The 17,047-nt window shown below is 33.9% G+C and overlaps 1 protein-coding gene across 2 annotated transcripts in view; it reads right to left on the bottom strand.

Annotated features, from left to right (window-relative positions):
* The window catches only part of NRDC (nardilysin convertase), a 118,394-nt gene that overhangs the window by 69,899 nt on the left and 31,448 nt on the right, over nt 1-17,047 (bottom strand). Inside the window, exons 2-6 of one of the 2 annotated variants that reach the window (XM_039238568.1) lie at nt 11,601-11,922; nt 8,334-8,464; nt 7,397-7,466; nt 7,158-7,239; nt 5,669-5,822 (exon numbers count right to left, since the gene is read on the bottom strand). In XM_039238568.1, the coding sequence (XP_039094499.1) occupies nt 5,669-5,822; nt 7,158-7,239; nt 7,397-7,466; nt 8,334-8,464; nt 11,601-11,922 (759 nt within the window). The remainder of the gene's footprint in view (nt 1-5,668; nt 5,823-7,157; nt 7,240-7,396; nt 7,467-8,333; nt 8,465-11,600; nt 11,923-17,047) is intronic. The other variant, XM_039238577.1, reaches the window with a different exon arrangement.

Here is a 17,047-nt window from a genome sequence, read left to right as displayed (position 1 = left end):
GTGAACCTTAGGAGCTAAGAATTTTGAAACAAGAGCAAATATGCAGTCATCCTCAGAGTATATCTGATTTTATAAGTTAACAGGAAAGATAATCTTGAGCATCATTTGCATTGCCTTAGTTGATTAACTTTGTCCTTGTCTTTTGGTTACTTTCAAATTAAATGTTTAATTAGAGAAATTAATACACCAAGTATCAAATATATGTGCTACGAGCATGTTCGAAAGTATGTAATTAAAAACAACTATAAAATAGTTCACTGAACACAGGCAGAGAGCCATATTAGAGATTAATGAAGAAAAACCAGAATCTTGTATCCTATTTTAATGTTATCAAAGTAATATTGTCAGTTTCAATGGGATTTTGACATTGTTTTAGCAAAAGAATTATTTGGGAGTAGAGGAACATAAATATTTATTCCGCTGGAAACAATAGCATATGCTTTCAATTTATGGGTCAAAATCTCTAAAGGGAAGAGACAATTTCTTTAAGAAAACTGAATTTTTCTCATGTTTTAAGAATTTTCTGGTCATTTATGGTTTGATTTTATGGTAATTTTTTCTATAAAGAAACACTATTAATTCACTCAACAAATATCAGTGTATCTATCAAATTCCTGATGCTGGAGAAATATCAACAAATAAATAGATAAAAATCTCTACCCTCAAAGGGCTTACATTATATTGATAAAATTCAAGAATTTTTTATATTTCAATCTTATATTTATCTAGAATTCGGCATAAAGTGTAGACTCTGGTCTGCAACCTTGTGACATCAAAACTCTACCAACACATGGACAGAAAGTTTCTGAAAATAATTTTACAGTATCAAAATCTTCAACAACAACAAAAAAGCCTTGCAGATGGAACATTCTCCAGAATATATCACATACTGAGACACAAATTAACCCTTAACAAGTACAAAAAGATCAAGATCATACCATGCGTATTTTCAGACCACAATACTGTGAAACTCGAAAAAACACATAAGAAAAAATTTGGAAAAGACCAGGAATATGTGAAGATTAAAGAACACCCTACTAAAGAATAAATGGGTAAACTGAAAAATTAAAAAGTACATGGATGTCAATGAAAATGATAATACCACAGCCCAAAATCTCCAGAATACAGCAAAGGTGGTCGAAAGAGGGAGGAAAGATGTAACAATCCAGGCCTTCCTAAAGGAAAGAAGGAAAAAAGGTCTCAAATACACAACCTAAACTTATACCTTATAGAGCTGGGAAAAGAATAAAACCCCAAAGCAAATAAAACCCCAAACCAGCAGAAGATGGGAAATAATAAAGATCAGAGCAAAAATCAAGGATACTGAAATTTACAAAAAAAAACAAACAGTAGAACCGATCAACAAAACCAGGAGCTGGTTCTTTCAAAGAATTAACAAAACTGCTAACTCCGAGCAAGTATGATCAAAAAGAAAAAGGAAAGGACCCAAATAGATAAAATAACGAATGAAAGAGGAGAGATCACAACCAACACAGCAGAAATACAAACAACAGCAAGAGAATATTATGAGCAATTATATGCCAACAAATTGGGCAACCTGGAAGAAATAGATGAAATCCTAGAAACATATAAACTAACAAAACTGAAACAGGAAGAAACAGAAAATCTGAACAGACCCATAACCAGTAAAGAAATTGAAATCAGTAATCAAAAATCTCCCAACAAACAAGAGTCCAGAGCCGGATGGCTTTCCAGGAGAATTTAAACAAACATTTAAAAAGTTAACACCTATTATTTTGAAACTGTTCCAAAAAATAGAAATAGAAGGAAAACTTCCAAACTCATTCTTGAGCCCTGCATTAACTTGATTCCAAAACTAGACAAATACCCTACTAAAACGAGAACTACAGACCAACTTCCCTGATGAACATGGATGCAAAAATTCTCAACAAGATACTAGCTAACCAGATCCAACAATATATTGAAAGAATTATTCACCATGATCAAGTGGGATTTATTCCTGGGGTGCAGGGCTGGATCACTAACTGCAAATCAGTCAATGTGACACATCATGTTAACGAAAGAAAGGATAAGAACCACATAATCCTCAATAGATGCAGAGAAATCATTTGACAAAATACAGCAGCATTTCTTGATAAAATCTCTCAAGAAAATAGGAACAGAAGGATCATACCTCAAGATCATAAAGCCAGATACAGAAGATCCACTGCTAACATCCTCCTCAATGGGGAAAAATGGAGAGCTTTCCCCCTAAAGTCAGGAGCACAACAAGAAGATCCACTCTCACCACTGTTAAAACGCAGTGCTGGAAATCCTAGCCTCAGCAATCAGACAACACAAAGGAATGAAAGGCATCCAAATCAGCAAGGAAGAAGTCAAACTTTCACTCTTCGCAACTGATATGATACTCTATATGGAAAGCCCAAAAGATTCCACCAAAAAACTGATATAACTGATTCATGAATTCAGCAAAATCGCAGGATATAAATCAATGCACAGAAATTGGTTGCATTTCTATACACCAATAATGAAGCAGCAGAAAGAAAAATCAAGCAACTGCATTTGTAACTGCACCAAAACCCATAAAATACCCAGGAATAAACCTAATGAAAGAGGTAAAGCAACTCATACACTGAGAACTATAGAAGGCTTATGAAAGAAATTGAAGAAATGGAAAAACATTCCATGCTCATGGATTAGAAGAGCAAATATTGTTAAAATATTGATACTACCCAAAGCAATCTACATATTCATTGCAATCTTTATCAAAATAACACCAGCATTCTTCATAGAGCTAGAACAAACAATCTTAAAAATTTGTATGGAACCAGAAAAGATCCTGATTGCTAAAGCAATCCTGAAAAAGAAAACCAAAGCTGGAGGTATCACAATTCCAAACTTCAAGATGTGCTACAAAGCTGTAATTATCAAGACAGTATGGCACCGGCACAAAAGCAGACACATTGATCAATGGAACAGAATAAACCCAGAAATGGACCCACAAACGTATGGCCAACTAATCTTTGACAAAGCAGGAAGGAACATCCAATGGAATAAAGAGAGTCTATTCAGCAAATGATGCTTTTCAAGAAAACTGGACAGTGACGTGCAAAAGAATGAATCTGGACTACTTTCTTACACCATACACAAAAATAAACTCAAAATGGATGAAAAGACCTAAACATAAGACAGGAAGCCATCAAAATCCTACAAGAGAAAGCAGGCAAAAACCTCTTGGTCATCGGCCGCAGCCACTTCCTACTCAACACATCTCCGGAGGCAAGGGAAACAAAAGCAAAAATGAACTATTAGAACCTAATCAAGATAAAAATCTGCCTCACGGCAAAGGAAACAATCAGCAAAACTAAATAAAAGGCAACCGAAGGAATGGGAGAAGATATTTGTAAATGACATATCAGATAAAGGGGTAGTATCCAAAATCTATAAAGAACTTGTCAGACTCAACAACCAAAAATCAAATAATCCAGTGAAGCAATGGGCAAAACACATATGAATAGATATCCATATGGCTAACAGACACATAAAAAGATGCTCAACCAACATGACTCACCATCAGAGAAATACAAATCAAAACTGCAATGAGATAACAACTCACACCTGTCAGAATGGCTAAAATTAACAACTCAGGCAACAACAGATATTGGCAAGGACACAGTGAAAGAGAAACCCTTTTGCACTGCTGGTGGGAATGCAAACTGGTACAGCCACTCCAAAAAAGAGTATAGAGGTTCCTCAAAAAATTAAAAATAAAACTAACCTATGGCTCAGCAACTGCACTCTTAGGTATTTCTCCAAAGCATACAGGTGTGCTTTTTCAAAGGAGCACATGCACCCCAATGTTTTATAGCAGCACTATCGACAATAGCCAAAGTATGGAAAGAACTCAAATGTCCATTTACTGATGAATGGATAAAGAAGATGTGGTATGTTTATACACACACACACACACACACACACACACACACACTCACACTCACACACACAAATATATATAGGATTACTTGGCAATCAAAAAGAATGAAATTTTGCTATTTCCAACAACGTGGATGGAACTAAAGGGTATTATGCTAAGAGAAATTAGAGAGAGACAAATATATGACTTCACTCATATGTGGAATTTAAGATTTAATAAAACAGATAAGGGAAGGGAAGTAAAAATAATGTAAAAACAGGGAGGAGAACAAAACATAAGAGACTCTAAAATATAGTAAACTGAGGGTGCTGGAGGGGTTGTGGGAGAGGGGACAGGCTAAATGGGCAAGGAGCACTAAGGAGGACACTTGTTGAGATGAGCACTGAGTGTTATATGTAGGGGATCAATCACTGGATTCTACTCCTGATATCATTATTGCACTATATGCTAACTAACTTGGATGTAAATTTTAAAAAATAAATAATAGAAGTATTTAAAAAAAAGAACAGCCTTAAAAATACACATACGAAAAAAACAAAACACATGCAAAATATACTCAGTAATTTTACTTCCTAAAACTTAATTTAAAAAATAATTAAAGGGGGCACCTAGGTGGCTCAGTCAGTTGAGCGTCCGACTTTGGCTCAGGTCATGATCTCACAGTTCATGGGTTTGAGTCCAGTGTCGGGCTCTGTGCTGACAGCTCAGAGCCTGGAGCCTGCTTCCAATTCTGTGTGTTCCTCTCTCTCTGCCCCTCCCCTACTCATGATTTGTCTCTTTCTGTCTCTTAAAACGAAATAAATGTTAAAAAAATTTTTTTAAATAATTAAAGATGTGCACAAAGATTAGGATATTCATCACAGCATTACAAATACTGACGAACTGAATACAACTCAACTATCCCATCATATGTAAAAACTTGTTGAACAGATTATCGTACTTCTTATACAATAAAAACAACACAAAATCCCTTAAAATTAAGTTTTATAAATTACGTCATGATGTATAAAAATGATATTACCTTGTTTAATTATATAAAAGAAATTATTTTGTTTAAAAATATAAAATATTCCCCATTCATATGTGGAATTTAAGAACCAAAACAAATGAAGGGAAGAAAAGGGACAACTCAAAAATCAGATGCTTAACTGAGAGGATGGGTCAAATAAGTGAAGGGGATTAAGAGTACACTTATCTTGATGAGCACTTAGTTAATATTTAGAAGCGGTGAATCATTATACTGTACACCTGAAATGAATTTAACACTATATATTAACTACACTGAAATTAAAATTTAAAAATAAAAATAAAATATAATAGGATATGAATAATAATCCCTAATACATTAAAAAATATAGATAACTATACACCAAAATGTTAACCACAATTATCCTTAGATTATAAAATTAGGAGCAATCTTATCATCCCTTTTTTGCTTCTGTTTTTCCATATTTTCCAAAAATTAAAAAAAAACTGCAATAATTAGCCACTAATTATCCAAATATACATTATTTATAAAACTCAAAGGGTTTTAAGGGTTTCATTTGAATCTTCAATACAAAGACTAAGTATATTACAGAACAGAACCAAGGTGCATTTAATAATTTGCTCATTTCTCCAAATAAAGTATTATGACAACTCTACAGAATCAGAATACTGCTTGAAAAGAAATACTATAGAAAAATGCCCAATGTTTCCATTTGTAAAATGTCATTACACAATTAAAATAAAAAAACATTTTGAGTTAGTTACCTATCCAGGGCCTCCTTGAAGTATTTTCTCTGGACATCAAATTGAAAGACTGTACGTTCACAATCAGTTGAAGCATTATCACTACCCCCATGTTTCTTCAAGAAGGCATCAAATCCATTTTCATCTGGATATTTCAAGCTACCCATGAATACCACTAAGTGGAAAGAACACAAAGTCAGAGAACCCAAAGATGTAGACAATGTTTTTATTATCAATGATGAAATTTCTCATGTGCAAAAATACTCAGAAGAAATATATCAGCATACTAACAATGATTATGTCTGGATAATACTTACTTTCTTCATTATATTTCTGTTTTTGTAATGTTCCTATAATACTCATATATTAGTTTTATACTTAAAAAAACTAAACATTTTGTTTAAAGAAATATTCATAAAAAGATTAAAATGTAAATACTATCAGTGCACCTGGGCAGCTCAGTTGGTTAAGTCTCTGACTTCAGCTCAGGTCATGATCTCACAGTTTCTGAGTATGAGCCCTGCATCCGGCTCTGTGCTGACAGCTCAGGGCCTGGAACCTGCTTTGGATTCTGTGTCTCCCTCTCTTTATGCTTATCCCCCACTCATGCTCTGTCTCTCAAAAATAAATAAGCATTTTAAAAAATGTAAATATTAGCATATATGCAGATTGTTACTATGAAAAGTCCTAAGGTGCGAAGTTTACCCTCAAATAGCTTAGAAAATCAGAATATAAATAAATAATTCAGGAAAACAAATACAGACTTAAATTTATAACTGTATAGCAACCACACAGGCTTTATTTCATAAAAGGTTTTACATTCATAATTAAACTGAAGATTCTGTTTTGTTTGATATTAACCATGCCTTTTTATTTTCTGTAAGGCTAATGCTTGACAGCTTGGGACACTGCTAACCCTGGAAGAGACCAGACCGTGCTTCCCCACGGTTATAACCTAGATTCCTAGAGATGGGAGATTATCTCCTGATCTGTTGGCCTTACCATACCTGAACAATAATAAAATCTACATTTTAAAATAGTTTTATAGGTGGTTTCATTCTAATTCACAGAATTTACAGTCAAGAAGATTAAAATTAAGTCTTCCCTTATGATATTAATAAATCATAATTAATTTATAATAATAAATGTTTTTTCTTAGAGGCGCTTGAGTAGCTCACTCAGTCGGTTAAGCATCAGGCTTCAGCTCAGGTCATGATCTCAGAGTTTCTGGGTTTGAGCCCCATGGTGGACTCTGTGCTGACAGCCCTGAGCCCAGAGCCTGCCTCAGATTCTACTTCCCTCTCTCTCTGCTCCTCCCCCACTCACTCTCTGTATCTCAAAAATGAATAAATGTTAAAAAAAAAATTTTTTTATACATAAATGCTTTTCTTAATCTTTTCTCTTATTAAACATATCATGCTTCTCTTAAACTAGTTATTTATCTTTGAAATCAATTCATACAAATTCGGAGGAAAAAACACTCAGGAATGTTATTTTATAAAGATCTTACTGTGTTCCAAAAAGTGTGCCAGCCCAGGCAGGTCATCTGGATCAGCAAAACTCCCAACTCCAACACAAAGAGCCGCTGCAGACTGGAGTAAGTAGAACACATACAAATAGTTAGTCAATCCTAAAGGAATAATATGGTCATTCACATATTAAGGATTCACTTGGAGATGGATGTTTCCAACAGAAAGTAACAAAATTCTTTCCCTTGAGTATCAGGAGGAGCAGCAAAGTGAAACTCACCAGAACTGTGTCAGTTTCACCCTGCTGCTCCTCCTCTTCCCATCCTGCCAAATGCTGAACAGGTGCAGACCTAAAGGAAAAAGCAGAAACAGACACACACAAAAAAGGAAAGGGGACTAGCCAGCCCACCCAAGTATCATTTCCTGCCAGCATTTGAGAGTTCTGAACCAAATAGGTTTCCTGATTTATTAGATACTGGAAATCTGCAGAAATAATTTATCTAGGTAGATTATCTCTAAAATTCTCTGAACAATTAAAGACTCTGTGTTCAGCAACTCAGTTACTAGAGGTGAAACTTTTCAGTATGTTGCTCAGAAAATTTTGTTTTTATTAAAACCAGGTAAAAAAATAACATGTCAGGAAACATCTAATAAAGATAATAAGTAAATGGTTAACGTCTTTAACTATTAAAAAACACAGAACTAAACTTTAAAGAGGCTTTTTAGTTCTTCCTATTGATGATATACAGTAGGTATTCTTCCAAAGAGTTTTTAACAAAATGGATGGCCAACAGGTATACCAAACTATGCACTTAAAATGATTAAGGCATACCATTATGTCACTGTAAATTAAAAGATACAGAACAAGAGAGGAAAACAGTCAATTTGAGTACTTGAGAATAAGAAGCTGAATTATTAACTTTCCCCAATTTTGGAAATGTCAGTTTTGAAAGGCTAACATATTTGGTGATATAGACTGTTTTGATAAATGGTTACTCTTCTAAAAAGAGTTTTTAAAAACTAGCATGTACCTGGCATAAAGCCTAACCATGTGTCATAAAAGGAAATATGTTTATAGAAGAACGAAACAGCCTCATTTGATACTGTAAATCCCATTCTGAAGTTATAGGCACATAAACTCAGTTAAAATATAGGGAAATATCCACTTCTTCAAACCACAGTCTAACCTGTTCTGTGAGGTTTAATAGATGCCTAACCTGCTTTCAGCTCCAACTACCCCATAAAGATTTCTTGCTTCGACCAGGGTTGAAGACATTTTTGTATAAGATGACTTAAACCACAGTCTATCAGTCAGCTTTGACCACAGCAAAAACAGGCTCTGCGATTGCTAGAAAAGAAATTCATACTTGATAATTATCTACCCAAGAAATTCATACTGGAGAAATTCATACTTGAGAAATGGCTTAAGAAAACCCTGAACAAATCATAATTCTGTATATAACATACTTAAATTTCAACCTTGTTAGTTTATCAAACCTTTCAGATCAAGAACAACTTCCTTTTGGGAAGATGAAGACGGAGGGGGCTAAAAATGATGCCTCAGGAAAGTAGTTAACTTCTTAATTAGGTAATGTTCTCCAAAAACCTCAAAATTATTTCTTCACACTTCTTTTATTAATTCTCATATTTACCATAAACAAGATCCATTTTTCAAATAAAAATTAAATCATAAAACCACTACAAAACCCTAAACTACTCTTTAAATCACCTCTGATGTAACGATTTCTCTTTTGTAACACTCATTCAATGAATATAAACCATTTCCAATGTTACAATCACAGGATCTTTCCTTTCACTAGTACAACCACTGCATTTGAATAAACAATTTGATTTCATCTTCAAACTACGTTAGGTTCCTGCATTTCTTTCTAATATGATCCAGAACACTAGCAATCAGTATCTTATGAGGGAATATATCAACTGAGTTTTCAGAAAAGAAAGGCAGCATCTGAGCCACTTTTAAATAATCACTAGAATCTGATACTGCTCTTCTAGAAAAGGTAAACATCTGGAGTTTGATCCACCTAAGCAATATAAAACGGGGTACCAAAATACTGGCTGCACACCTTAATTTGTCAAAGGCATTTACAACTCCTATATAAAGCTAAGGTGTTTTACTATATCTTGACAACAAATTTGGCTGTCAAAGCAAGTATTTAATCTTAGAGTTTTGCTTATCAGTTGACAGAAGATATAAAGAAATCCAAAGTATGAAAAAGTTGCTAATAGAGAGGTACAGAAAGAAACTTTTAGACAGGAAATATTCACTTATTAAGTTGTAACATAGCCCATTTTAGAAGTAAAATAGGACCTAAAAATTATGTATATAATCTAGGGACACCGGGCTAGCTCAGTCGGTAAGAGTATGTGATTCTTGAACTCAGGATTTTCAGTTCAAGCCCTATGGAGAGATTACTTAAAGAAAAAAATAAAATCTGAAAAAAAAATAGTTATGTATATAATCTAATTCTTTTATTTTAGAAATGAGAAAATGAAAATGAGAAAATGAAATAAAACCATCCAGATAGAGAGAGAATTAGAGCCAGAATTAGAACTCAGGTTTCTTGACTATCAGTCTTCTTTCCACTCTGTGACTTTCATAGTTCCTTTCTATTATTGCTCTATTTAGAATTATGAGATCTATTTTAAATTAGGGTATTAGTTTCCAATTGATTTATAAAGACCTTAATATAAAGTATAAACTGGCATATGTACATATTTTTTTTTTCTTTTCAGTATTTTGATTTTTTTAACTAAAGTTTTCCAACTAAAACCACTTGTCCTATCATGTTACCCCAAAACAGGCATTACTCATAATCTATATAGCAAGGGGCAAATAGCTTCTTATAAACATGACTCAATCCCCTCAACAACTTAATGAAAAAACTTCTTTAAAAAAAGTAATTTTTCCAGGAAGAGTAACTATCAAAAGGATTTACTTATAACATAACTACACTACCTATATCTCACATCTTTATATCTCTGAGGGCTGATCGCCTTTTGGTAAAATACATTTGACATCTAGATTTCAGTCTTAATAATATGAACTTGTATGTTGAATATATTATCAGTATTCAAGAAACTAGCTTTAACAAACATTTGTTGAGCAATCCCACTGTAAAGGCTCCAAAATAATATCCACTAATATAGGTACTCCCTACTACAAATTGGAGGCATTCTTTTTCGTTGTTGTTTTTTAATGTTGTCAGCACAGGGCCTGATGCAGAGCTTGAACTCACAGACAGTGAGATCATGACCTGAGCTGAAGTCAGACGCTTAACTAACTGAGCCACCCAGGCGGCTCCTGGAGGCATTACTTAAAAGATATCTAGAGAGGAAAATTCTCCTTATCAAGCCCTACTGATATATTTACTTATTTTTATTATACTTGACCTGTGAACCACACAGGTTTGAACTGCCCAGGTCCACTTGTATTTTTTTTTCAATAAATACAATACTGTTAATGTATTTTCTCTTATGATTTTCCTCAAAACATTGTCTCTTGTTAACTTTATTGTAAGAATACAATACATAAGGGGCGCCTGGGTGGCTCAGTCAGTTAAGCATCTGACTTCGGCTCAGATCATGATCTCACAGTTCATGAGTTCAAGCCCCGTGTCGGGCTCAGTGCCGACAGCTAGCTCAGAGCCTGGAGCCTGTATCGGATTCTGTGTCTCCCTCTCTCTCTGACCCTCCCCTGTTCACGCTGCCTCTCTCTCTCTCAAAAATAAATAAAACATTAAAAAAAAATTTTTTAAGAATATAATACATAATACATATCACATACAAAATATGTGTTAATCAGCTGTTTGTTACCAGTAAGTTTTCCAGGGAAAAGTAAGCTGTTAGTAGTTAAGTTTTAGGGGAATAAAAAGTTATACATGGATTTCCAAATACACAGGAGGTTCGGATCCCTAAACTCCACACTCAAGAGTCAACTGTATATACACTAAGTTCAACTGCCCATTTTTATTTCAATTCTTCCAACTTACTTGGCACTTTCCCATAAAAAAAGAAAAAAAAAACACGTGAAATTACTAAACAGAAATTATCCATGAGGATGCTTAGAACCATAGGCCCAGGTAAGAAATCTACACTACCTTGTTCTTTTCTCTTTCCAGTCTCTCCAAAGATAATATACTCTTATCCCTCTATTCGAAGCTAAGAATTACACACATCCTCAAATATTACCAGTGATAACCTCTGAGACTTATAAGTGATCATTACATTTTGGTTTTTCTTTATTTTCCATTCATTTCTATAATAAGCTTTTATACTTTCCGAATCAGAGCAAAATGTTTTTTTAATATTATTCTTATACAGAACAAGTAGAAATTTACTAAAGATCAAAAGATAAATACATATACTTCTTTTCTGACATTAAGAAATAAAATATGAACTTATGACTTATCCCAAAGAATTCCCAAATCAGAAAAAGACATAATAATAGACATGATTCACACCTGTTTTTCAGTGGTTTTCTTTCTAGCTTCTGTCCTCTCTTCTAATTCTTCCAATTCATTATCCTCAGTATCAAGATCATCATCATCATGTTCATCGTCATCAAACTCATCTTCATCATCAAAACCCTCTTCATCATCATCTTCTATTTCAGCTCCAGAATCTTCATCATCATCATCATCATCATCATCGTCGTCGTCTTCGTCGTCATCTTCTTCCTCCTCCTCTTCCTCTTCATCATCTGTTCCATCTCCTGTTTTACCTTCCATATTACTTAGGTCTGAAATCAAAAGTGCCTGCAAGCCATTCCGTAATTTGATGTATCTAAAAAACAAACCAAAAAAGACACACAAACGTTTTGAGTCAGCTATTCATTACATTACACAAACACAAGTAATCATCTTATAGAATTTAAAAAACAAACAAACAAAAAAACCACAGGCTTGAACTCACAAACTGTGAGATTACAACCTGAGTCAAAGTCAGTCGCTTAACTGACCGAGCCACCCAGGTGCACCATACTTTTATCAGACAAAATGGACTTCAAACAAAGAAAGTCATTATATAACGATAAAGGTGTCTGTTCATCAAAAAATGTAACAGTCGTGGGGCGCCTGGGTGGCTTAGTCGGTTAAGCGTCCGACTTTCACTTAGGTCATGATCTTGCGGTTCGTGGGTTTGAGCCCCGCGTCGGGCTCTGTGCTGACTGCCAGCTCAGAGCCTGGAGCCTGTTTCAGTCTGTGACTCCCTCTCTCTCTGACCCTCCCCTGCTCACACTGTCTTTCTCTCTCTCTCCTAGAAATAAATAAAAATATAAAAAAAAAAAGTAACAGTCGTAAATATGTGTGCTCCCAACACCCAAGCAACAAAATGTATTAAGTAAATAATAACAAATCTTATGGGAATAATAGACAATAATACAGTAATTATAGGGGACTTCAATACCCCACTATCAGCAATAGACAAATTATACACAAAGACAATAAACAAGGATTTCCATTCAAATTGAACCACACTTAAAAACAAATGTACTCAATAGACATACAGAACATTCCATCCAACAGCAGCACAATACACATTCTTGTAAAGTGCACATAGAACATTCTCCAGGACAGGTCATATGATAGGCTATAAGACAAATCTTAGCAAATTTAAGATTGAAATCTACCAACTGTTTTCTCTAACTGCAATGGTATGAAACTACTCACTGACAGCAAAAGGAAAGTGAGAAGATCTACAAAATTGTAGAAACTAAACAACATACTTCTAAACAGTAAGTCAGAAGAAATCAAGAGAGAAATAAAATATCATCTCAAAACAAATGAAAATGGAAATACAACATATTAAATACCATGGGACACAGCACAAACTATTCTGAGAGGACAGTTTATTGCAATAAATACATGTAATAAGAAATCAGAATGATCTCAAACAACCTAATTTTGAACCTCAAGAAACTAGAAAATAACAAATTAAGCCCAAAGTTAGCAGAAGGAAGGAAATAACAAAGATCACAGCAGAAAAATATGAAATGCCAATAAATTACCTAACCTGGAAGAAATGGATACATTTCAGAAATGCACACCTATCAAGACTGATTCAGGAAGAATACAAAATCTGAACAGACCAATAACAAAGAGATTGAATCAGTAATAAAAACTCCCAACACAAAAAACTCCAGGACCAGACAGAATCACTGGAGAATTCTACCAAACATTAAAGAAGAATTAACCCTCAAAGCCTCCTCAAATTCTTTTAACATAACAAGGATGAGGGAACACTTCCAACCCCATTCTACAAACCTACCATTACTGATACCAAAATCAGATAAGGATATTACAAGAAAAGAAACTTATAGACCAATATCCCTAATGAATAGATGCAAAAAGTCTCATCAAAATATTAGCAAACTGGTTCAAGAATACAATAAAAGGATTATACACCATGACTAAATGGAAGCTATTCCTGGGATGCAAGGGAGATTCAATACATGCAAATCAAGAAATGTAACACATCACATCAATAAAATGAAAGACAAAAATCACATGATAATTTCCATACACACACAAAAAGCACTGTGTATTATTTACATAAAATATCCTCTCCTGATAAAAATGGGCATTGAAGGAACATATCTCAAACTAATAAGGGCCACATGTAACAAACTCACAGCTAACGTTACAGGCATACCTCTGAAATACAGTAGATCAATCCCAAACCACAATAAGGTAAATATCACAATAAAGCAAGTCAAATGAATTTTTTGTTTCCCAGTGCATATAAAAGTTAGATTTACACTACACTGTAGCCTATTAATAGCATTATGTCTAGAAAAAAATGTATATGCCTTAATTAAAAATATTTTATGGCTAAAAAAAGAAAAAGCTAATCATCTGAGCTTTCAGTAAATCATAATCACTGATCACAGATCACCATAATATAATAATGAAAACGTTTTAAACTTGTGAGAATTATCAAAATAGGACACAGAAACATGAAGTGAGCAAATGCTATTGGAAAAACGGCAATGAAAGATTTGCTTGACACAGAGTTGCCACAAACCCTCTATTCGTAAAAAATGCAGTATCTGTGAAGTACAATAAAATGAGGTGTATCTGTATACTCAATGGAGAAAAATTGAAAGTATTTCCTCTAAGGTTAGAAACAAGGATGTCCACTCTCACCACTTCTATTCATTATAGCACTAAAGCCCGAGATAGAGCAATTAGGGAAGACACAGATAAAAAAGGTATCCAAATCAAAAAAGAATAATTAAAAATTACCACTATATGCTGATGATATGATCCTAGAGAAAATCCCAAAAAATCAATCCAAAAACTGCCAGTAAACTGACAGGCCACAAATCAATATATAGAAATTAACTACATTCCTTTACAGCAATGATGAAGCACCTGAAAAAGAAATAAAGAAAACGATCCCATTTACAGTAGCATCAAAAACAATAAAATACTTAAGAATAAATTTAAGCAATGAAGTGAAAGATCTGTACAAAAAAAACAATACTTTGCTCAAAGAAATTTTAAAAGATGCCAATGGAAAGCCATTCAATGTTCATGGATCAGAATTAATATTGTTAAAATGGCCATACTACCCAAAGCCATTTATATACTCAAGGCAATCCCCTTCAAGTTTCCAAGGCATTCATCACAGAAATAGAAGAAACAATCCTAAAATTTGTGTGGAACCACAAAAGACTTTGAATAGACAAAGCAATCCTGAGAAAAAAGAACAAAGGCAGATGTATCATACTTCTGGATTTCAAACTATACTACAAAGCCATAGTAATAAAAAATAGTATAATACTGGCACAGAAATAGACACATCAACCAGTAGAACAGAATAGAGAGCCCAGAATTAAATCCCTGAATATATGGTCAACAACACTCAACAAAGGAGCCAAAAATACCCAATGGGGAAAGGATAGTCTCTTCAGCAAATGATGCTATAAAAACTGAAGAAACATGCAGAGCAGTGAAATTGGACCCCTACCTCAACACCACTCACAGAAATTGAAATCAAAGACTTAAATGTAAGACCTGATAACATAAAATTCCTAGAAAAAAGGTAGGAAAGAATTTCACCAATACTGGTCTTGGCAATGGTTTTTCTTCTTCTTCTTCTTTTTTTACATCTATTTATTTATTTAAGTAATCTCTACACACAACATGGAGCTCAAACTCATGACCCCGAGATCAAGAGTTGCACATTCCACTGACTAAGCCAGCCAGAAGCCTCCCTGGCAATGATTTTTCTAAGACAACGCCAATGCACAAACAACAAAAGCAAACAACAAATGGGACAAAAACAAACCCAAAACATTCTGCACAGCCCAAGAAACAATTAACAATTAACCTACAGGAGAAAATTTTTACAAACCATATACTGAATAAGGGGTTAATATCCAAATATACAAAGAACAGGGTCAACTTAATAACAAAAACAATTCCATTTAAAAATGGGAAGAAGAACTAAAGAGATACTTTTCCAAACAGAACATCAAAATGGCCAACAAATACATGAAAAGATGCTCAACATCATAGTTATCAGGGAAGTACAAATAAAAACCACAATAAGTTATTACCTCGCACCTGTTTGAATAGTGATCATTAAGAAGACAAAATACAAATGGTGGAGAGAATATGGTGAAAAGAAAACCCTTAACATTGTTGGTAGGAATACAAATTGGCCCAACTACTATGAAAAACAATATGGAGGTTCCTCTACCATGAAATCCAGCAATTCTACTTTTGGGTATATAACCAAAGGAAACAAAAGGAGGAATTCAACAAGATACATCCACTGCCATGTTTACTGCAGCATTATTCATAACAGCCAAGATATGGAAATAATCCAAATGTCCATCAAGGGATGAATGAATAAAGGAGATGTGATATGTACACAGAATGGAATATTCAGCCATGAGAAAGGACAAAATGGATAGACGTTGAGTACATTATACTAAATGAGGTAAGTCAGAGGAAAAAAACAAGTACTGTACGATATCACTTATATGTGGTATCTAAATAGGTTAAACCTGTAAAAAAGAGAATAATGGTGGTTGTCAGAGGATGGGGGTTAGAGATGGCAAGTAAGAGTTACAGCGTTTAAGGGAACAACGTTATAATGAGTAGCAAATAAGCCACAGTGATTTTACTCACAGTATAATGAATATAGACAAAAAATACTGTACTATAATTATGTAATGCGCCAAATCTCACTATATTAGCAATCATATTACAATACAAAAATGTATCAAAGTAACATGCTATATGCCTTAAACTTACACAATGTTACATACCAAGTTTATTCAATAAAAAAAGAAACAGTCAATCTAGCAGAAACTGGAAAGAATAATGTGCAAAGAAAGATGACTTAAGATGAAAGACTGAACATATAGATTTATCTACTTTCATACCAAAAATCATATTTAAAAAACAAAAAAAGTTGTAGTTATATTTCATTTTGGTTTTGAGAATAAAATCATGACAGACTCAGAAAATAGAAAAGGACACTGTTAGCAGATCAGAAATTTTTAGAAATTATTAGAAGATAATATGTAAATTTAAGTAGACTAATGGAAAAAACAGTAAAGAGAACTGCAGGCCTACCTAAATATAAGTGAGAAGACATTAGTTCTTCCCAAGAAGCTCTGGAAGAACCCTAAACTCCAGACCAAACAATGAAAGTAGGGAGAGTCTCAGGGCAAGAAGCTCAATTATCCATTGAAATGGAAACAACCTAAATGTCTACTGACAGCAGAATGGAAAAACTGTGGTATGTTCACAGAATGTATTTCTTTTTCACATAATGGAATATTATAATACAGGAAAATACATAATCCAACAAAAAGCTACAAATGTGGTAAATCTTAAAAATATATTAAGTGTACAGGTACCTGGGTGGCTCAATCGGTTAAGCGTCCAACTCT

Source organism: Hyaena hyaena, unplaced genomic scaffold, assembly GCF_003009895.1.
Source record: "Hyaena hyaena isolate Hyena2069 unplaced genomic scaffold, ASM300989v1 scaffold_5, whole genome shotgun sequence".
Classification (NCBI taxonomy): domain Eukaryota; kingdom Metazoa; phylum Chordata; class Mammalia; order Carnivora; family Hyaenidae; genus Hyaena; species Hyaena hyaena.
The sequence above is the reverse complement of the archived record's forward strand: the minus strand, read 5'-3'. Positions and strand labels throughout refer to the sequence as shown.